Source organism: Pleuronectes platessa, chromosome 17 (assembly GCF_947347685.1).
Source record: "Pleuronectes platessa chromosome 17, fPlePla1.1, whole genome shotgun sequence".
Lineage (NCBI taxonomy): Eukaryota > Metazoa > Chordata > Actinopteri > Pleuronectiformes > Pleuronectidae > Pleuronectes > Pleuronectes platessa.
The window spans coordinates 17783294-17805941 of NC_070642.1; the positions used below are offsets into that span (position 1 = coordinate 17783294).

Genomic DNA, 22648 nt, shown 5'->3' on the forward strand with positions numbered 1-22648 from the left:
ACAGAGAGAGAGATAGACAGAGAGAGATAGACAGATAGATAGACAGATAGAGAGAGAGAGAGCGAGCGAGAGAGAGAGAGAGAGAGAGAGAGAGAAAGATAGGGAGATAGACAGATATATAGACAGAGAGAGAGAGAGAGAGAGAGAGAGAAGAGAGAGAGAGATGGATTAGTTGTTGTAATATGATGTTGAATTGTGTTGAAAAAACAAAAGACAAAAAATAAATCTTTAATTGTACTCATTTTAAATTGTGATAAAATAGGCCCTTCTGCACTAACGCAGTCTGACCACAGGGTGGCAGCAGTCTTCTCATTCTAAATGTATTGAAGTTTCTGAACAGCTGTTTGCTCTTAAGTTACATGTGAGACTTTAAACAAAACTTGTCTGAGACTCAAACATAAACATCCAGAGTGACCTTATGTCTTTTTAACTAAAAGAACACCTCGTCTCAGATCTGGCCTCACACTGAAACTCACTGGTGAACCCACTCTGCTCAACACATGGAAACCAGGGGGGAAGTCAAAGTTGTGTTTCTTGTCTCCTCCTCCTTGTGTCCAGGATCAGTCTCATTCTGCAGCAGCTCAGTGAAGCTGCGGGACGAGAGGAGACGAGGCGGTGCTTCCCTTCAGCTCTGATCCACTCACACTGCACACACACGCACACATACACACACAGACACACGCGCACACAAATCCTTCATTTCCTCAAACTGTGGCTGGACTCATTCCTCACTTCATCCTGTCCAGCAGCATGGAAGTATCCAAAGGAGAAGAGAGTGGGAATGAACACCGATCCTCTTTATTCGGGCCGGCAGAGGTGGAGAGTCAGAGCAGGAGCACTGGACGATGCAGGGACTTGAGCAAGCGGAGTAAAATCCTCATCGGGGTACGTTCACTGGCTCTGGAAGTCTCATATCTTTGTCTCTGACCCTCTGTAAAACCCACATACTAACAAACCACGTGTTGTGTACTTTAATTATCTGGTTCTACAACTGCTTTATGTGTGATTGTGGCTTTTTTTTATACAGTTTGACAGTTGATTATCCTGCACTTTTAAAAGTATTTAAAAGTCTCCACAGAAGTTGGTGTGTTCCTCATTTGACTTTCAAATCACTTTCACAGCATTTGTGTCTACTGCTTCTTAATGAAGCTCCATAATGTTCATGCAGGACTTATTAAACATGAAATATGTCCAAACTGTGCCGTGTATACAACAATCTGCAATGTGTTTCATGAGGAATAGAATAGTTTCAGATAGTTTTCATGTAAAACCAGTGAAAAATTTCTACTTTTCTTTGTCACATATGTCTGAAAATGCAAAATTTTGAGTTTTGGACTCTCACTCGAACTAAATAAGACATTTGAAAGTTTCATCTTGTTCTCCAGAAGGATTTGTTGACCACATTTTCACATTGATCCAAGGAGTAATCTTGAGAACAATCAGAAGATGAATCACTAAGGAAAGTAATGATGACATTTAAATAGAATGATGATTGGGTGCAGGCCCAGTGACTGAGTCTGCACTTCACCATCACAGCCTCAGGCCTGGATTTCTCCACTCAGCTGTCTCTCACTGACGGTGTGAACCTGGAAACTTCATGTTTTCAGTCCGGTGCAAGACTCAGAGGCCAGATCAGTGTCTGCAGGTGGAGGAGGTGAAGCTCAGACTGAACCTCCACTAACACCGTGCCAATCTAATCGTTTCTGTGCCCTTTAGGATTTAAAACCCACTTAGAAATATTCCACTTACTCAAATGTAAAAGTAAGAAAATCCTCAAATTGTCGCTTTTTGAGAAACTGAAACCAGGAAATCTCTTGTGTTTTTCTTGAAAATAACAAAAATGATAATCGACAAGAATAAATTATATAGCTCCAGATTCATTTTCTTCCGTTCAGTTTGTTTTTTCTGTACATCTTTGCACAGTGTTTATTGTTGACAGTTTCCTGAAGTGAATTGAGACATATTTTCTGCATGCAGGCCTTTTCTTTCAAATCTGATTTCCATTACCGGCATCAGAATGCACCCCTCAAACTATCTACCCACAAGTTCCTGCTCAAACCCCAGGAATCACTTTTTGCACTTGCTGTGCTCTCTCTATGCTCTCTCCTGTCTCCTGTCTATCTCTCTGGCAGACGGCCCAGCATTACACTGTAGTGTTATGCAAAGGCCTCGCAGACGGATGAGTAGGAGTACAGAGCGAAACTCAGGGGCAATTTTATTTTTACTCTCATACTCATTAGTTTGTGAGACATTTTATGATGTATTTTTTATGTTCGTGTCTGTCTTGCTTCTCCCGAAATTCGAATCAGACATTTACTGTGCAGACAGTAGTAATCGAGTGTGTTTCAGACGTGTAGGTTTTCCACCAGACAGACTGTTTGCTTTCTCTGCCCACGAAGACCACGGCTAAAGGGTTTTCCCAATAAGGACTGGTCTCTTGCTGTCTTGCTCTCTTTCTTTCTCTCTCTCTCTCTCTCTCTCTCTCTCTCTCTCTCTCTCTCTCTCTCTCTCTCTCTCTCTCTCTCATTCTGTCTGAGAACCACCTATAACTGGAGAGAAATAAGTGCAAATATCCAGACACACACAGCGGCATATTTTCATACCTGTCTAGGACTCCCCAGTCTCGTCTGTGTGAATCACACTAAATGGATTACTGGACGGTGGATGATTCCCACATTCCTCCATGTTTTTCTACACACACGATACCACCACACTCTAGTTTGCAATAATTAGAGGGCATGGATGACTGCAGCGTGAATATGTCTGATCTAGTGTTGAGTCTGGGCGATTTTATTCGTCTTAAGATTGCAAACAAATATCACCCACAACTTAATTTGACACATGTGTGTGTGTGTTAACATACTATCATGAGTTTTTGTTGGATTTAAGTCTTGAAAACTAACACAGGAAAAAGTTGAATCCCCACCGGAGAGAAAAGGTGGTTTCTATTTCCACACAGACCAATTTAGTTCAACTGTGATAGAATCAAGATTCGTATCGATAGAAAGATTCAAATCTTAGGACTTGTTTTAGTCTAATGAGATTTTCCGGCAGCAACTAGAACATGGATAAAAATAATTATAATGCAAAATCTTTAGCAGAGTGTAGTCTTATTTACTTAAACTGCTGCTTTCGAATTATACAGTCTATCGCTTCGAAATGATCTGTGTTCAACTGAGATAAGTGAAGGTGTCGCAGGCTACAAAACAGGATGTTTACACTTTAGCAGCACACTTTAAATCAAGGTCTCAAACTCCATGATAATTAAATGACCATCAAAACCACTGCAGGGCGGCTGTGGGCTTTTGTGGAGGCTTCAAAATAAGCAGCAATGACAGGAGGCTGTGTAACCCCCCCCCCCCCCCCCCCCCCCATCTCTAACGCCCCGGTGATTACAATCCTTTAGCCTCCAGTCTGCAGCAGATAGCAGATTAGTGCTTCTGTCCTTGTTTAACTCTTCACGCTGCCCATGGCGTATGAGCGAAGGTGGAAAGGATTGCAGGAGAGTTTAAAACTTATATATAAGTTCATTAATTAGGTTGTAAGAGAATATAAATGAAAGCAAAGAGAATGACAAGACTCAAGTTACTAGCTCTGAGAGGTTTTACTAGCACAGCAGAGCTTTGAGACAAACGCTGACGGGAATAGCATTTGTTTTTAATTTGGTGGCGCTCAATTAAAAGTCAGGGCTTCACCAAAGTTACTGCAAAAATCATCCTGAGGGGAACATGAATGTGTGTACGAAAATGTCCTGATCATGAATTAAAGTTTTCAAGATATTTTATCCAACGTGCCAATGTTTGAATGATAAAACTCAGGGATCATCTTCTGAGGACAATAACTTTAAAAAGAGTATGGTAAATTCAAATCCTTTAAAAGGAGCTTTTATTGTTGCGGATCAACTTCACTTTGCAAATTCCTCTCACAGTTGTTGAGAGTGTTGATTTCGTTTGAGGAAAACTCTGCGAACAACCTCTTGGGACAATGAATCTAAAAAAAGAGAAGATCTGTGTTAAGCTCTTAAGGATTTTATGAAATGTCAAAATGTGAGTTTCATCCTTTAACGGGAGCTTCTCTTTTCAAACTTGTTTAATAATTTGCTGATCCAGAATCCATTAAGTTTTCCTACTGGAAGTGCGTGTTATTCACGACTGTATGTTCAGCCGTTTGGAGCCAGTCCGTCCAATAAACCGAATTTCATGACAGTCCACAGTTGATAGTTGTCAAGACATTTTACTAGAAAACCATTACTGTCAATTTCATGGTGTCGCAAGAGGGAAATCCCAGAGGAGTCACTGGAGTCATTTGGATTCTGGACCAAAGTGGTGGACCAACCAAACCACTCTGCCATAAAAATGGTTGTTGTGTTTACAGCTCACATTCGGTTGTGTTGGTGTCAGCAGGTCTGTGCTGAATCTGTCTTGATTTACTGCTTCTCTCTCTGGAGCCAGGAGTCTGGTGCAGTTTACGTCTTGGTTTGAAAGGCATGTAGCTGAGTGTCGCTGCAGTGCCAGAAGAATACACATCAATTAGAGACTTTATCACTACAATCGTGTTTGTGATGTTTTTTTTAACGTGATGATTATAGATTTGGGGAGGCTTGTGGAGTTTTCTCACTTCTTGTTGTGTTTACCTTCCACGCACCAGAGCCAGTTGTTTGTTGACAACTGGATGTGATTTTTCTTTACTAACCTAAAACTTTATATATATATATATATATCTTGACAATTGTTCTCTGGACTTCAGGTTCTGCTGCTCGCCCTCCTGGTGCTCATCCTGGCTTTGGCCCTTTCTCGGAGAGGCTCCAATAATGAGACAGGTGAGCGGCGCTGTTTCTTTACACATTTATTCACAATTTTTTTTTGCAGGGCCTAGTTACTGGGATTCTATTTGAGTTAGGTTGCCATTTGGAATTTCGAAGAAACTAGAATGAGAATCTCCTCATGAAACCACTTTTAAATTCACTAGATCCAGATTTTTACTTGAATCTAAGAAAGACATGAGATCATCATCCGTGTCTTATCTGCTGTGTCCTTCCGTCCGGAGTACCAGTTGGAAGAAAAACATCACCAAATAAGGGTTCCTTCCTGTCAGGTAGACAGTATCACAGCAGTGAGACACCTAGTCAGAGGGATTTCCACTACCTTAGACACTGGTCAGTGGATTTTCCTCCACAATATCAATCCCCGAAATCAAATCCCATCAAATTTCGACAAATCAATGAAAATGTTGTAAAAACGCTTCACAAAAATGAATCTGCATTTGCCTCCTGATCGGAATCCGCTCCACTACCTTAGACACTGGTCAGTGGATTTTCCTCCTCAATATCAAACTCCGAAATCAAATCCCATCAAATTCTGACAAATCAATGAAAATGTTGTAAAAACGCTTCACAAAAATGAATCTGCATTTGCCTCCTGATCGGAATCCGCTCCAAAATGTCACCAAATTTCTTTCTTGGCCCGAGAGCCAAACTTCCAGAAACTCATTATTCTGCTGACAGACAAACATCCTTGATGGAGGCCACTGGGCATAAACGAATAGCACATGAATGATTCAAATGTCCCATTGTTCGCAGGAATCAGGACCATGAAAGGTAATGAAGTCAGACTCGGCCTTTGTTCAGTGTCATCTCCTCTTTTGGTTTCCTGTCCCCTCTCTGGTATAAATGTACGACTAAAATTTCCCTGCAGAGTCTTTCAGTAAACAAACTTGGGCCGCTCTGTGAGACAGTGCATTAGGACTGAGTATCACAGCTCGCTCTCTTGTCCTTGTTGACGTGCTCGAAATACTCGAAATACTCGGGGACCCGCTCCTCAGAACGCTGCTCCTCTGCACCCCTAGTGGTGGAAAACTATACTTCCAGCTTTTCTGCAGTAGATCTGAGAATCCTCACACATCCTTAGTGTCTTTTAAATCAATTCCTAAAACTTTGTTTATAGCTAAGCATCAATGAATGTTTGACATATGTGTTATGACTATCTCCCTCTTGTTTTGATTGCTGTTCTTGTAATTTAACTGCTATTTAAATCAAGTTTATTATTAGGGCCCGAGCACCGAAAGGTGAGAGGCCCTATTGAAATTGTAAGGATTTTTATTATTAGGGCCCGAGCACCGAATGGTGAGAGGCCCTATTGAATCTGTAAGGATTTTTATTATTATTATTATTATTATTAGGGCCCGAGCACCGAATGGTGAGAGGCCCTATTGAATCTGTAAGGATTTTTATTATTATTATTATTATTATTTCCCTTTGGGGGGCTTTTTCAGGGTCTAGACATGCTCAAAAAGTTATGAAACTTTGCAGGAAATTCAAGGTCTGCGGATATTTTAGTATTCTGGAGTAATTGGAATTGGGCATGGCAAAATGGCTCTACAGCGCCCCCTGGAACCAGCCCCTAGGTTTCCACATAACGGATTTTCATCAAAATCTGGATATAGGTGTATCGTGACCAGTCATGAAAAAAAGTCTCATGGAGCATTATGAAAAACGCAACAGGAAGTCCGCCATTTTGCTTTTAGTGGCCATTTTGGCAATATCCCACATTTTTACTTTTACGTACTTGTCCCAGGGCTTTCATCAGATCAACTTCAAATTCAGATGAGTGTCATCACAACAAGATGGAGATAAAAAATGATTGAGGGATTTTTTTTTTATCACACCGTGTGACCGTGGCATGGCGTTAAAAATTGGTTACACGCCATCAAAACACGGGCATCTGTATCTCGGACATACATGTTCCAATCAAGTCCAAACTAGACATGTAAGACAATAGTCCCCGCCTGATGACATCTATGCATAAATGATGACTTAAAACCGCAGCGCCCCCTGGTGGCAACAGGAAATGTCTTGTTTTTTGCTTGTCTTACACTTGGATGAATTTCTCCTCATCCACTGACCTCAACCATGTCAAACTGTATCAAATGGGTCCCAAGACATTGACAATGAAGACATAAGATTACCGTGACTTTTCGTCAAACGCCATATGAATGGCGTTGCATTAAAGTTCATCAACTCGCCGTGAAACACGAAATTGCTGTAACTTCAGTGTTCATGATTCTATCTCTCTCAAACTACATGTGTGTAACAACAGCCCCCCCCTGAAGATATTCATATGGTTTTAAGAAATGGGCGTGGCAAAAAAACTGACCAGCGCCCCCTATAGGGCAACCCCGGCACTACGATGGCCGACATTTATACAAATCTATCGGGACATGTGTCGTTTCATAACAAACAAAAAAATATCTTGGATAGGTATGCTTGACCAAACAGGGAGGCCGCCATTTTGGATTAAGTGGCCATTTTTTTTCCATATTCCACATTTTTACTTGATGCACTTGTCCCAGGGCTTTCATCAGATTAACTTCAAATTAAGATCAGTGCCATCACAACAAGATGGAGATAAAAAGTGATTAAGAGATTGACCTTTCGTCACACCGTGTGACCGTGGCGTGGCGTCTTGAGTTTGATTAAACGCCATCAAAACACGAGGTTCTGTATCTCGGACATACATTGTCCAATCGAGTCCAAACTAGACATGTAAGACAAGGGTGCCATCCTGATGACATCTACACAGAAATTATGACTTGAAACTACAGCGCCCCCTGGTGGCTACAGGAAGTGACATGTTTTATTCTTTGATGAACTGCTCCTGACTGCTTTAAGATATACAGCTCAAATGAGCTCAGTCAAGTCATTGAATCAAGGTCAGAATTATGACATTTCCTCAAACCATTTAAACATTGAGGTGCGGCGAAGGATCATCCTTCGCCAAAGGACACGATGTTTTCATAAGTCCACTGTGCATTGTCCTATCACTACCAAACTTCTGTCACATGATAAGAGTACAAGCCTGAACAGCTCTATGTGTCAATATTTCCTCATTGTCATAGCGCCACCTACTGATTCGCCAGGAAACAGGAAGTACTTTGTTAATCCACTCTGCATTATCCAACCGGCTCCAAACTACTGACCTATGATCACAATACTGATCTGAACAGCTCCACATATAAATATTAGTTCAGGGTCAGAGCGCCACCTACTGATCAGTGTGAAAATTAAGTTGTGTTAACATTGTCCGATTGACACAAAATTGCTCACGCTACATCAGAGCGCCTACATGAACAGATATATATGTCTGTGCGTAATAATAGTGATGGCGCCACCTACTGGCAAACCTACTGCTGCAGAGCGCAAAACGCATTTAACGTGGAGAAGTGCATGCTCGATCGATGATGTGCGCTTGGTCATCGATCGCTCTCTCCACCGACCGCAACAGGCTTCAACGTGCGGGTGCTCGGGCCCGCAAGTGCTACAACGTAGCCCTAGTTATTATTATTATTATTATTATTATTATTATTATTATTATTATTATTTCCCTTTGGGGGGCTTTTTCAGGGTCTAGACATGCTCAAAAAGTTATGAAACTTTGCAGGAAATTCAAGGTCTGCGGATATTTTAGTATTCTGGAGTAATTGGAATTGGGCGTGGCAAAATGGCTCTACAGCGCCCCCTGGAACCAGCCCCTAGGTTTCCACATAACGGATTTTCATCAAAATCTGGATATAGTTGTATCGTGACCAGTCATGAAAAAAAGTCTCATGGAGCATTATGAAAAACGCAACAGGAAGTCCGCCATTTTGCTTTTAGTGGCCATTTTGGCAATATCCCACATTTTTACTTTTACGTACTTGTCCCAGGGCTTTCATCAGATCAACTTCAAATTCAGATGAGTGTCATCACAACAAGATGGAGATAAAAAATGATTGAGGGATTTTTTTTTTATCACACCGTGTGACCGTGGCATGGCGTTAAAAATTGGTTACACGCCATCAAAACACGGGCATCTGTATCTCGGACATACATGTTCCAATCAAGTCCAAACTAGACATGTAAGACAATAGTCCCCGCCTGATGACATCTATGCATAAATGATGACTTAAAACCGCAGCGCCCCCTGGTGGCAACAGGAAATGTCTTGTTTTTTGCTTGTCTTACACTTGGATGAATTTCTCCTCATCCACTGACCTCAACCATGTCAAACTGTATCAAATGGGTCCCAAGACATTGAGAATGAAGACATAAGATTACCGTGACTTTTCGTCAAACGCCATATGAATGGCGTGGCATTAAAGTTCATCAACTCGCCGTGAAACACGAAATTGCTGTAACTTCAGTGTTCATGATTCTATCTCTCTCAAACTACATGTGTGTAACAACAGCCCCCCCCTGAAGATATTCATATGGTTTTAAGAAATGGGCGTGGCAAAAAAACTGACCAGCGCCCCCTATAGGGCAACCCCGGCACTACGATGGCCGACATTTATACAAATCTATCGGGACATGTGTCGTTTCATAACAAACAAAAAAATATCTTGGATAGGTATGCTTGACCAAACAGGGAGGCCGCCATTTTGGATTAAGTGGCCATTTTTTTTCCATATTCCACATTTTTACTTGATGCACTTGTCCCAGGGCTTTCATCAGATTAACTTCAAATTAAGATCAGTGCCATCACAACAAGATGGAGATAAAAAGTGATTAAGAGATTGACCTTTCGTCACACCGTGTGACCGTGGCGTGGCGTCTTGAGTTTGATTAAACGCCATCAAAACACGAGGTTCTGTATCTCGGACATACATTGTCCAATCGAGTCCAAACTAGACATGTAAGACAAGGGTGCCATCCTGATGACATCTACACAGAAATTATGACTTGAAATTACAGCGCCCCCTGGTGGCTACAGGAAGTGACATGTTTTATACTTTGATGAACTGCTCCTGGCTGATTTACGATATACAGCTCAAATCAGATCAGTCAAGTCATTGATTCAAGGTCAGAATTGTGATGTTTCCTCAAACCGTGTAAACATTGATGTGCGGCGAAGGATTTTCCTTCGCCAAAGGACACGATGTTATCATAACTCCACTGTGCATTGTCCTATCACTACCAAACTTCTGTCACATGATAAGAGTACAAGCCTGAACAGCTCTATGTGTCAATATTTCCTCAGTGTCATAGCGCCACCTACTGATTCGCCAGGAAACAGGAAGTACTTTGTTAATCCACTCTGCATTATCCAACCGGCTCCAAACTACTGACCTATGATCACAATACTGATCTGAACAGCTCCACATATAATTAGGGCCCGAGCACCGAAAGGTGAGAGGCCCTATTGAAATTGTAAGGATTTTTATTATTAGGGCCCGAGCACCGAATGGTGAGAGGCCCTATTGAATCTGTAAGGATTTTTATTATTATTATTATTATTATTATTATTATTATTATTATTATTATTATTATTATTATTATTTCCCTTTGGGGGGCTTTTTCAGGGTCTAGACATGCTCAAAAAGTTATGAAACTTTGCAGGAAATTCAAGGTCTGCGGATATTTTAGTATTCTGGAGTAATTGGAATTGGGCGTGGCAAAATGGCTCTACAGCGCCCCCTGGAACCAGCCCCTAGGTTTCCACATAACGGATTTTCATCAAAATCTGGATATAGTTGTATCGTGACCAGTCATGAAAAAAAGTCTCATGGAGCATTATGAAAAACGCAACAGGAAGTCCGCCATTTTGCTTTTAGTGGCCATTTTGGCAATATCCCACATTTTTACTTTTACGTACTTGTCCCAGGGCTTTCATCAGATCAACTTCAAATTCAGATGAGTGTCATCACAACAAGATGGAGATAAAAAATGATTGAGGGATTTTTTTTTTATCACACCGTGTGACCGTGGCATGGCGTTAAAAATTGGTTACACGCCATCAAAACACGGGCATCTGTATCTCGGACATACATGTTCCAATCAAGTCCAAACTAGACATGTAAGACAATAGTCCCCGCCTGATGACATCTATGCATAAATGATGACTTAAAACCGCAGCGCCCCCTGGTGGCAACAGGAAATGTCTTGTTTTTTGCTTGTCTTACACTTGGATGAATTTCTCCTCATCCACTGACCTCAACCATGTCAAACTGTATCAAATGGGTCCCAAGACATTGAGAATGAAGACATAAGATTACCGTGACTTTTCGTCAAACGCCATATGAATGGCGTGGCATTAAAGTTCATCAACTCGCCGTGAAACACGAAATTGCTGTAACTTCAGTGTTCATGATTCTATCTCTCTCAAACTACATGTGTGTAACAACAGCCCCCCCCTGAAGATATTCATATGGTTTTAAGAAATGGGCGTGGCAAAAAAACTGACCAGCGCCCCCTATAGGGCAACCCCGGCACTACGATGGCCGACATTTATACAAATCTATCGGGACATGTGTCGTTTCATAACAAACAAAAAAATATCTTGGATAGGTATGCTTGACCAAACAGGGAGGCCGCCATTTTGGATTAAGTGGCCATTTTTTTTCCATATTCCACATTTTTACTTGATGCACTTGTCCCAGGGCTTTCATCAGATTAACTTCAAATTAAGATCAGTGCCATCACAACAAGATGGAGATAAAAAGTGATTAAGAGATTGACCTTTCGTCACACCGTGTGACCGTGGCGTGGCGTCTTGAGTTTGATTAAACGCCATCAAAACACGAGGTTCTGTATCTCGGACATACATTGTCCAATCGAGTCCAAACTAGACATGTAAGACAAGGGTGCCATCCTGATGACATCTACACAGAAATTATGACTTGAAATTACAGCGCCCCCTGGTGGCTACAGGAAGTGACATGTTTTATACTTTGATGAACTGCTCCTGGCTGATTTACGATATACAGCTCAAATCAGATCAGTCAAGTCATTGAATCAAGGTCAGAATTGTGATGTTTCCTCAAACCGTGTAAACATTGATGTGCGGCGAAGGATTTTCCTTCGCCAAAGGACACGATGTTATCATAACTCCACTGTGCATTGTCCTATCACTACCAAACTTCTGTCACATGATAAGAGTACAAGCCTGAACAGCTCTATGTGTCAATATTTCCTCAGTGTCATAGCGCCACCTACTGATTCGCCAGGAAACAGGAAGTACTTTGTTAATCCACTCTGCATTATCCAACCGGCTCCAAACTACTGACCTATGATCACAATACTGATCTGAACAGCTCCACATATAAATATTAGTTCAGGGTCATAGCGCCACCTACTGATCAGTGTGAAAATTAAGTTGTGTTAACATTGTCCAATTGACACAAAATTGCTCACGCTACATCAGAGCGCCTACATGAACAGATATATATGTCTGTGCGTAATAATAGTGATGGCGCCACCTACTGGCAAACCTACTGCCGCAGAGCGCAAAACGCATGCAACGTGGAGAAGTGCATGCTCGATCGATGATGTGCGCTTGGTCATCGATCGCTCTCTCCACCGACCGCAACAGGCTTCCACGTGCGGGTGCTCGGGCCCGCAAGTGCTACAACGTAGCCCTAGTTAGGGCCCGAGCACCGAATGGTGAGAGGCCCTATTGAATCTGTAAGGATTTTTATTATTATTATTATTATTATTATTATTATTATTATTATTATTTCCCTTTGGGGGGCTTTTTCAGGGTCTAGATATGCTCAAAAAGTTATGAAACTTTGCAGGAAATTCAAGGTCTGCGGATATTTTAGTATTCTGGAGTAATTGGAATTGGGCGTGGCAAAATGGCTCTACAGCGCCCCCTGGAACCAGCCCCTAGGTTTCCACATAACGGATTTTCATCAAAATCTGGATATAGGTGTATCGTGACCAGTCATGAAAAAAAGTCTCATGGAGCATTATGAAAAACGCAACAGGAAGTCCGCCATTTTGCTTTTAGTGGCCATTTTGGCAATATCCCACATTTTTACTTTTACGTACTTGTCCCAGGGCTTTCATCAGATCAACTTCAAATTCAGATGAGTGTCATCACAACAAGATGGAGATAAAAAATGATTGAGAGATTTTTTTTTTATCACACCGTGTGACCGTGGCATGGCGTTAAAAATTGGTTACACGCCATCAAAACACGGGCATCTGTATCTCGGACATACATGTTCCAATCAAGTCCAAACTAGACATGTAAGACAATAGTCCCCGCCTGATGACATCTATGCATAAATGATGACTTAAAACCGCAGCGCCCCCTGGTGGCAACAGGAAATGTCTTGTTTTTTGCTTGTCTTACACTTGGATGAATTTCTCCTCATCCACTGACCTCAACCATGTCAAACTGTATCAAATGGGTCCCAAGACATTGACAATGAAGACATAAGATTACCGTGACTTTTCGTCAAACGCCATATGAATGGCGTGGCATTAAAGTTCATCAACTCGCCGTGAAACACGAAATTGCTGTAACTTCAGTGTTCATGATTCTATCTCTCTCAAACTACATGTGTGTAACAACAGCCCCCCCCTGAAGATATTCATATGGTTTTAAGAAATGGGCGTGGCAAAAAAACTGACCAGCGCCCCCTATAGGGCAACCCCGGCACTACGATGGCCGACATTTATACAAATCTATCGGGACATGTGTCGTTTCATAACAAACAAAAAAATATCTTGGATAGGTATGCTTGACCAAACAGGGAGGCCGCCATTTTGGATTAAGTGGCCATTTTTTTTCCATATTCCACATTTTTACTTGATGCACTTGTCCCAGGGCTTTCATCAGATTAACTTCAAATTAAGATCAGTGCCATCACAACAAGATGGAGATAAAAAGTGATTAAGAGATTGACCTTTCGTCACACCGTGTGACCGTGGCGTGGCGTCTTGAGTTTGATTAAACGCCATCAAAACACGAGCATCTGTATCTCGAACATACATTGTCCAATCAAGTCCAAACTAGACATGCAAGACAAGAACTCCGGCTTGATGACATCTACACAGAAATAATGACTTGAAATCACAGCGCCCCCTGGTGGTAACAGGAAGTGTCATGTTTTATACTTTGATGAACTGCTCTTGGCTGCTTTAAGATATACAGCTCAAATGAGCTCAGTCAAGTCATTGAATCAAGGTCAGAATTGTGACATTTCCTCAAACCATTTAAACGTTGAGGTGCGGCGAAGGATCATCCTTCGCCAAAGGACACGATGTTCTCATAAGTCCACTGTGCATTGTCCTATCACTACCAAACTTCTGTCACATGATAAGAGTACAAGCCTGAACAGCTCTATGTGTCAATATTTCCTCAGTGTCATAGCGCCACCTACTGATTCGCCAGGAAACAGGAAGTACTTTGTTAATCCACTCTGCATTATCCAACCGGCTCCAAACTACTGACCTATGATCACAATACTGATCTGAACAGCTCCACATATAAATATTAGTTCAGGGTCATAGCGCCACCTACTGATCAGTGTGAAAATTAAGTTGTGTTAACATTGTCCAATTGACACAAAATTGCTCACGCTACATCAGAGCGCCTACATGAACAGATATATATGTCTGTGCGTAATAATAGTGATGGCGCCACCTACTGGCAAACCTACTGCCGCAGAGCGCAAAACGCATGCAACGTGGAGAAGTGCATGCTCGATCGATGATGTGCGCTTGGTCATCGATCGCTCTCTCCACCGACCGCAACAGGCTTCAACGTGCGGGTGCTCGGGCCCGCAAGTGCTACAACGTAGCCCTAGTTATATTTGGTTGCCTTCCTCAATAGAGATGTTGACGGAAAATGAAGGGACACTGCAGCCAACCAACAAATACCCCATAAGTAGGTTTTCTACTGCTATTTTTCTACACTAAAAACTGGTTAAACTTGAAAAACAAATACAAATAAACATAAAAACAATCACTTTAATTTACAGCAAAACAAACACCAGTTTTGCCCATACACAAAGATCACAATATCATATTTCATTTTTTGCTTTATTGTGATAAAACAGCCAAAACACTGATGTATAAATAACTGCTCATCCGTTCCCTCGTGTAAATATCAGAGATTCCACATTTGATTTATTGTCCCGTGAGGTTTGGTTTTCGACTCCTCGACTCACTCATGTGTGAAAATACCTCGGCTGCAGCGGCGAGACAGACAGAAATAACCTCCCTCCGATTAGGGTTCAGGAGAGGCTCGTGAAAAGGCCCACTCTACATGTTCAGCTGGGTCAAGGTACAAACAAGCCCCACGTGTTGCTGCTGTGAGGCCACAAACCTGCTGTCTGGGCAAATCCACCTCCGTGCAGCCTGTTGACGTCCCTCAGAAAACTCTGAACGTGGGAGTAAAGAGCAGCAGTGACGGGGGATCTAAAGCCCCAGAGGTCAATGTGAGAGTGAATAGGATTTGTTCACATGTTTCTCTCTCAGGGTGGTGGTTTCTTTTTTCCTCTGCTTTTTTCCAAAATACGTCATGAGTGCAGATTTGGAGAGAGGCAGGAATGTTCACCCCGGGTTGGCGTGTTCTCTGCAGCTATACATTCCCTCTGGTTAGATGTGGGCAGTGGCATCTCAGTGTGCTCTTTGTTGGAAACCGCGATGCCATGACAGCCCTCCGGGGCAGCCGTGGTGACTGTGGGCAGCTGTCCCCCGCCTGGGTGGGGCGCTCTCTCTCTGCTGCGGTGGCATATCCCCCCTTTAACTTATATTTCCTTGCAGGCTGACATGAAAGCCATATGGGGAGAAGACGTTTTTAAAGCTCATGCAGGCTCGTTGTTTATCACATCTATGGAGCCTTGGAACTTCCCCATCTTTTATAATCTTTCTCTCTAACGTCTTTGGAGGCAGATTAAAAGAAATGCAAATAACCCAGAAGAACTCGACTTCTCCCCGGAGGCTGAGAGCGAGTGGTGCAAAAATGCTGAGAGCGGGTTTTCCTGCGGAGCATCCCCCTGCCTGGTCCAAACCACACTGCTGGCCTGGAGGGGCGGCGAGGGGGGGGGTGTAGGGGGGGGGCTTTCTCAGCAACATGCTAAGACTCCCTCTGTCATGTGTCCAGTCAGCAGCGGACTTGACGGATGTGTTGGGAAGGCAGCTGCTGGGAGGTGAAAGAGGAGGCCCGGAGCTGCCCTGGTGGAGTCACCTTGTCTGTGGGAAGAGTTTTTAAAAGACACAGTTGGTTCAAAATGGTCCAGGAGCTGCTTCCAATAGAGGATCTGTTCTCTTTATTTATTTAAGTAGTCGCAGTGTGTGAGCAATCCCATTTTTCAACGCCAAGAGCTTCACAAAAATAGAAGAACATCAGAAAGTAGTAATGCAGAATAAATATATGCACAATAAAAAGGTTTTCAGTTGTTCTTGAAAGACTTCAACAGATAATGCAGAACGTTAAAGAGCGGTCGATAATGTTGGGGCCAAAGCTTCTACACTTCTAAAGCACAGTCCCCTGTATGTTTTTAAACAGGCACATTGAAGTAAGCTCTGGTCAGAGGACCCAGGTGATCTGGGCTGTTGGGTTGAGGAGCTAATTTAGTTTTTTATCTCCAGTTAATCTCACCAATTTCATCACCATCATTTCCTGTAGCAGGAGCAGCTGTTATCAGTGAAACTATCTGACCTGTTTTAACCTAGATAAGTAAGTTAATGTGGTAACATATTTGTTTGTCTTGGCCTGATGGGACCTAGTGCTCAGATTCTTGCTGACAGCCGCCAAGATTGTGTGTGTACGACAAAAATTTTAGCATTTAGCTGTGAGATAATATTATTTACTGTACACGTGTCCCTCAGGAGTTGTTGAAGATGATATCGGAGCTAAATGCAAAGTAAATATTGATCTTGAATTTGTCAGGTTTTCAGAAACACGATACCGATTATAACAAACCTGTAAATCAATTTTTTCATTTTTGTGAAATATGTGGTCAAGTTAGACAATCACACTCCTTTTCAGAGATAACAACTATAGTGTTTTTATCCCTGTTTTGTTTCCCTGACAACAAAGTCCAGATGTTTTCTATGGTGCGCCAACACATGTTGTCCAGCACCAAACCTGATTCAGTCATTTCTGTTTATCCGTTGAGGTTTTTTTCTTTCTGAGCCGTATTACGTGATATACTCATGTGGTCCACAGAGTCGTTGTGCTCACGGAAACCCCCGGAAAACATTCATCCTCTGTCTTTAGTCATCTGATGAATATGCGGAAATACTTTCACATCCTGCCTCATGCCACTCAAATATTTCAACAATCCCATTTATTCAACATCAAACACCCAGATGTGGAGCCCTTTGGTTCTGTTGGCAGCGACACAGTCCTGGTGAAGAACGCTAAAGGAGTTTTCAGCATCTTATTGGTAGATTAAATGTTATAGAGGCCGAGTTGTCAAGCATTTTAAACCTGAAATACTGTTACTCATTTATTTGGCCTGTGACCTTTGACCTTTTTAGTTGATATACCTACTTAAACTAATTTGTAGGCTTTGTAAAGACGGACAACTCATCTCCTATTCCTTTCATTGCTCAGAAAATAAGACCATCCCAGATATAGGCGCTGTCATCTTGCACTTTCCAGGGTTCTGCTGATAGATCCAATTGTTTTAATAGCATCAAAATTAGCAGTTGGATGAAAATCAGTCGGGGGGGGGGGGGAAACTACCTAAAATGACAGAAATTTGAAAAATCTATTTGATGCATAGTTTTTTGTTTCCACTAACATGAAGGAGGCTGGGCTCTTTTTTCTCTGTTTTGGTCTCAACCAGCTCCTGAAGGAAATCGGCCTCTAAATGTTCAACTATGTTCACCAGCCGGTTGCTCACTGTGTCTTTCTGCCGGTTATAGCTCAGGAGGGAGTGTCCGGTGGGATTTGGGGGCTTTTGTGCTGAAACTGAAAATCTACAAGCAGACATTAGAAGAATGAGCTGAAACTAACAATAAAACACTAAAAGGCGGCAGAGTGCTCTGAGTTCCCATCTCTCATGTTTCATTGCAAGTGGGCTTCCTAACACAATCTTTTACAAGTTATCGTCTACAACAAGGCTGGGTCCTTTCCTTTTATTACGTCATTGTGTGTTTGTTGGCATCAGGACTGTGCAGAGAAACACATTGTTCGTACTGAAAGCCACTGACAACACTCTTCTTCTCCTGCAGACGGGACCCTGTGGCTGCAGGCGTTCGCCGACGAAGCTACGCAGCAACAGTGTCCACCTGGGTAACACAACACTCTTGTTTAAAAGCTGTAATCTGGGATCTGGTCCTTGTTTGGATCCCAGCAGCTCCCGTCCTCCTCTTTGTGTGATATCATGTTTTTCCACTCAAACTGAAACTATTCATCCCACGGTTTTCCTCAATTGAGCCTTTGTTGCAGTTGTGGAAAATAAACTGTGACAACACTGGAAAATAAAAAAATAGCTAGAGGTGCTTAAATAACTCTGGAATGGGTGTAACCAAGTTTTGAACCTGGGACTTGGAGAGGTCGTGAGATGATTGTTAACCGGGTAGGAAAGAAGAAAAACCTAGTTCTGTGGAATTAATTTGTTATTCTAATAATATCCTTTGCTTCTCCGATCTAACCTTAAAAGGGATGGTAACTAAAGCTGTAAAGAAAAAGTAAAAAGTACTTTAATTAGAGGACGAGGGTTATAAAATATTGTTTAAATACCTCAAATCTGATTTGGCTTTCAAAAGGACAACCCCCCTTAAATCTCAGCAGGTTGTGTTTGGATCCCACCAGCTCCCGTCCTCCTCTTTGTGTGATATCATGTTTTTCCACTCAAACTGAAACTAGTCATCCCATGGTTATTCTCAATTGAGCCTTTGTTGCAGTTGTGGAAAATTAACCTCGACAACACCAAAACAAAAAATAGAGAGAAGTGCTTAAATAACTCAAACACATGACTGTTTTTTTTACAATGGTTTTGGTTCAGTGGAAAAAAGTAAGTGTCTCTATTGAAACTGAGCTAACGGCTGTGTGTAATCAGACATGTGTGGCTGAATTTGGTCTCGTGTGTGTTTCTGCTTTTGGGAAGGGAGGAACCCAAACACACACATCACTCTATGGAAAAGAGAACCTGGGGCTTCTGATGAAGCTATTCTTACAAAAGTCTCTCATTCTCATTACCGGCTTCATTATTTAGTTTTTTTTTTTTTGTTAATTCCTCTTTCTATAATCTAACTAAAGTAATTCTTTATATGACACTTGTTCTCCTTATTCCTCTTGATGAGAGTAATATTATTAAATATTTCTATTTAGAAAAAGAACCGATCTGGTAAACAGTCAGTATTTAACTGCTAGAGTTTTATGTTATTCTCCAAAGAGGGTTGAACCCAATAAATAAATATTTGCCAGAAAGTTGTATAAAGTGAACATTTCTCTGTGTTGGCTGACTAGACTGTTTGCTAACAACTTACTCTCACTGTATGTAAGTGCTGGTGTTTACAGCTTTTTCCTTTACTCTCTAAGGACTTAAACATTCTGTTAATGCAACTTGAACAAAATAAATATTAGCATCAGGGTTGATATGATACCGTTGTTTTGGAGTCGATAGCAAAATAACATTTTCCACTTGCCTTCGCCTCGCAAAAACCGTTAGAACTGATGTTACAATCTTGTTTAACGTGAAAAGGAAGTTAAAAATTTAAAATCATCCCAGTGACAAAGACCAGAGTTAAATTTCACTTCATGTATCAAAATAAATCTGCTGATGGTCGTAGAAGTCTCAGATTCATCATCAGTCGCACTTCTCTTCTTCTAGTGGGTGTGCGTCAGTGTGTGTCTGTGTGTCTGTGTGTGTGTGTGTGGTCTCTGCTCTTCACCTCTCAGTCAAAGAGCTGTTCTGTGTTCTCTGACACACAGACCGACTGTACAAAACTACCTCCTCGCTGCCAGAGTGATTCTCATTCATAAACCCACCTGTCTCCTCCATTAAAAAACACTTTAAACTTCTCTCTCTCTCTCTCTCTCTCTCTCTCTCCCTCTCCTATCCCCCCTCACAGCTTCTCCAAGCCCCCCCTCATCCTCGTGTCCTTGGACGGTTTCCGAGCCGAGTATCTGACAAGTCGGAGCAGCCACCTCCCCGTTATCAACAAGTTACGTAAGTCGCAGACACCATTGACTCCACAGCTCTGCTATGGTTTACCACTGCGTCCCAGTCTGACTCAAACTTATTGTGTTGCAGGAGAGCTTGGAGCCACAACACCGTACATGAGGCCCGTTTATCCCACTAAGACTTTTCCAAACCACTACAGCATTGTGACTGTAAGTTTCTGAACCCAAGGGATCACACAAATTGGAAACAAATGGCAAAACTGTTAAACTTGTTTTGTCAGTGGTGAAAGAACAAAACTCATTGTAGAGAAACCACAGACCAAGAGGTTCAGAATCTTACTCAGGTAAAAGTACAGGAGTGTTTTCAACAATATAGAGTAAAAAAGTATTACTTCTGCAGATACATGGCCCCCATGAATGATATACTGCATTACAGAGTATAGGTACTATTACTCTGTTGTTTGTCTCTATATGTGGATAGATAGAAATTTGTACTTTGAGAATCAATGATTCTCCAGCCGTGGCTGAGGTGTGTAATCTGATCTTTACTGAGTTGGAGCTGGTTATAACAATTATTGACAGTGCCCTGGGGTCGGATCACAAGATGAATCTGAGTGGTCATGAGATGATTAGTGGGAGAAGAAAGAGAAGAATTCATTTTCTGACTTTGATATGTTGCTTGTGAAATATTGAGTTATTTTAGCCGTTGGATTAAAATATTAAAATACGTCTGGAATGAGTCTAACCAAGTTTTGAACCTGGGGCTTGGAGAGGTCGTGAGATGATTATTAGACGGGTAGGAAAGAAGAACAACAAAGTTCTGTGGAACTAATTTTATTCTAATAATATCCTTTGCTTTTCCGATCTAACCTTAAAAGGGATAGTTACTCAAGCTGTAAAGAAAAAGTCAAAAGTACTGTAATTATAGGACTAGAGTTATAAAATATTGTTTAAATACCTCAGATTGTACTTGAATAAACTCACTTCTTATTTCCCACTCTTGCTGTTTGTAGCCTACAGTTTCTATGTGGAGGCTTTTCCACGCGATTGTAGTCTTTCTTCATGATGGCCCAGAGAGATGAGGCCTAATGGCTCACATGTGCTTGTGAAGTGAACCACAGCAAAACTAAAGGGGCTTAGAGAGCGGAGTTCACCTCTGTCGGTGGTGCACGGAGCCTGCAATTAAAATAAACTGCTGCGGCTCCCAGTGATATTTGGTTGGATTCGGATCGGAGAGGAGGAGGTAATCACAGTATCAAAGCAGCTCGCCCTGACTGTGTGTTTGTTTTCCCCCCGACTCGATTCCTGCAGGGTCTTTTTCCCGAGTCTCACGGGATCGTGGACAACAAGATGTACGACGTGACCCACAACGCTTTCTTCAGCTTGAAAAGTGAGGAGAAATCCGACCCTAAGTGGTACCAAGGGGAGCCGGTAAGTGAATCTGTGGAAATATGTAAAGAAAGGCTGTAATTCGTCGGCACGAGACACTTGTTTTGTTTTGGCGATCGAGTTTCACAGTTTAGAATCATCTCTCTCCGTAACGAGCTGCTGGATATAATGAGGGACGGCGCGGTGTTGAATGACGGCTTCTGAGGGCTGCGAGTGGTGCTTGTTTAGATGCTGCGTGGTTTCCATTGGACCGGGAGGCCTCTTAAATCTCGATCCTTCACAGTGGGACAGGCTTCTCCTCTTGAAAATGCACCGTGCGTTCGTCTAATCTCACTTTCCAGGAGGAAGGAGGAATAAATTAATCCAGCTGATTGATTTGATTCTGCAGGAATCCAATCTTTCATAATGACTGTTGATCCAATGCAACAAAGTGCATCTGCCACAATGTGCATTTAAACCTGCTGCATGAATAAGTCACGTCTGATCAGTCGACTAGTTATTGATATTTGTTATTTATAATAGAATTATAGAGTTGGATTTCCATTAGACCTGCCCGGGCTGTGAGGGATTAAATTTACCTAATGGACCAAACACTGTGATGAATGAATGAGTACAGTTTATGTCTCTGAATTAATCATGAGACTATATATTATTTTATTTTCTTCCTCCTCTCCGTTCCTCTCCTTTACTTTCCTTTCCTTGTCTCTCCATTCCTTTTCTTTCCTTTCCTTTCCTTTCCATCTCCTCTCATCTTCCTGTTCCTCTCCTCTTCATCTCCCTCTTCCTCCCCTCAGCTCTGGATCACTGCCATGCATCAGAAACTGAAAACAGGAACTTTTTTCTGGCCGGGCTCAGACGTTAAAATCAACGGCAGCTATCCAAATTTCTACAAGCTGTATGATAGGTAAGTCACGTTCTGTTACACACATTTAAATGATGGTGTGTAATGTCATGGTATTGATTTGTTTATAAATCTCATGGTTTGCTTCACAGGACCATTTCTTTTGAGGACAGAGTGGGGACGCTGCTTGAATGGCTCAGTTTACCTGAAGGAAAAAGGTATAACTTGATTTTATTTTCATTACAATGGGTCAATATTGAAAAACACTGTTCACTGCACTTAACTCTTAAATCCTTGTTTGATTTTTAGACCCGACTTCTACACTTTGTACCTGGAAGAACCTGACGCGTCAGGACATAGGTATGGGCCAGGAAGCAAAGAGGTCAGTCAGTCAACCTGCAACCATCAGCTGATTGTTCATTATCTGAAGGAATAGCAAACCCAGACAGAATAAAAATATGAGTCCTAAGGGGAAACTTAATTCATTAGTTTCTGACCTTTAGCATTGCAGTTTGAGATACTCGTCAAATTGCTTGTCGGTTCAACAACCCAAAATATATTCCCTTAA

The 22648-nt window shown here is 41.9% G+C and overlaps 1 protein-coding gene across 2 annotated transcripts in view; it reads left to right on the forward strand.

Moving 5' to 3' along the window:
* The first annotated feature begins 458 nt into the window (after nucleotides 1-458).
* enpp1 (ectonucleotide pyrophosphatase/phosphodiesterase 1) overlaps nucleotides 459-22648 on the forward strand; it is a 34166-nt gene continuing 11976 nt past the window's right edge. The window contains exons 1-10 of one of the 2 annotated variants that reach the window (XM_053445239.1): nucleotides 459-885; nucleotides 4747-4819; nucleotides 14598-14651; nucleotides 17954-18014; nucleotides 19799-19896; nucleotides 19981-20060; nucleotides 21162-21281; nucleotides 22034-22143; nucleotides 22233-22298; nucleotides 22390-22462. In XM_053445239.1, coding sequence (XP_053301214.1) covers nucleotides 751-885; nucleotides 4747-4819; nucleotides 14598-14651; nucleotides 17954-18014; nucleotides 19799-19896; nucleotides 19981-20060; nucleotides 21162-21281; nucleotides 22034-22143; nucleotides 22233-22298; nucleotides 22390-22462 — 870 coding nt within the window. In that variant the 5' untranslated portion in view covers nucleotides 459-750. The remainder of the gene's footprint in view (nucleotides 886-4746; nucleotides 4820-14597; nucleotides 14652-17953; nucleotides 18015-19798; nucleotides 19897-19980; nucleotides 20061-21161; nucleotides 21282-22033; nucleotides 22144-22232; nucleotides 22299-22389; nucleotides 22463-22648) is intronic. The other variant, XM_053445240.1, reaches the window with a different exon arrangement.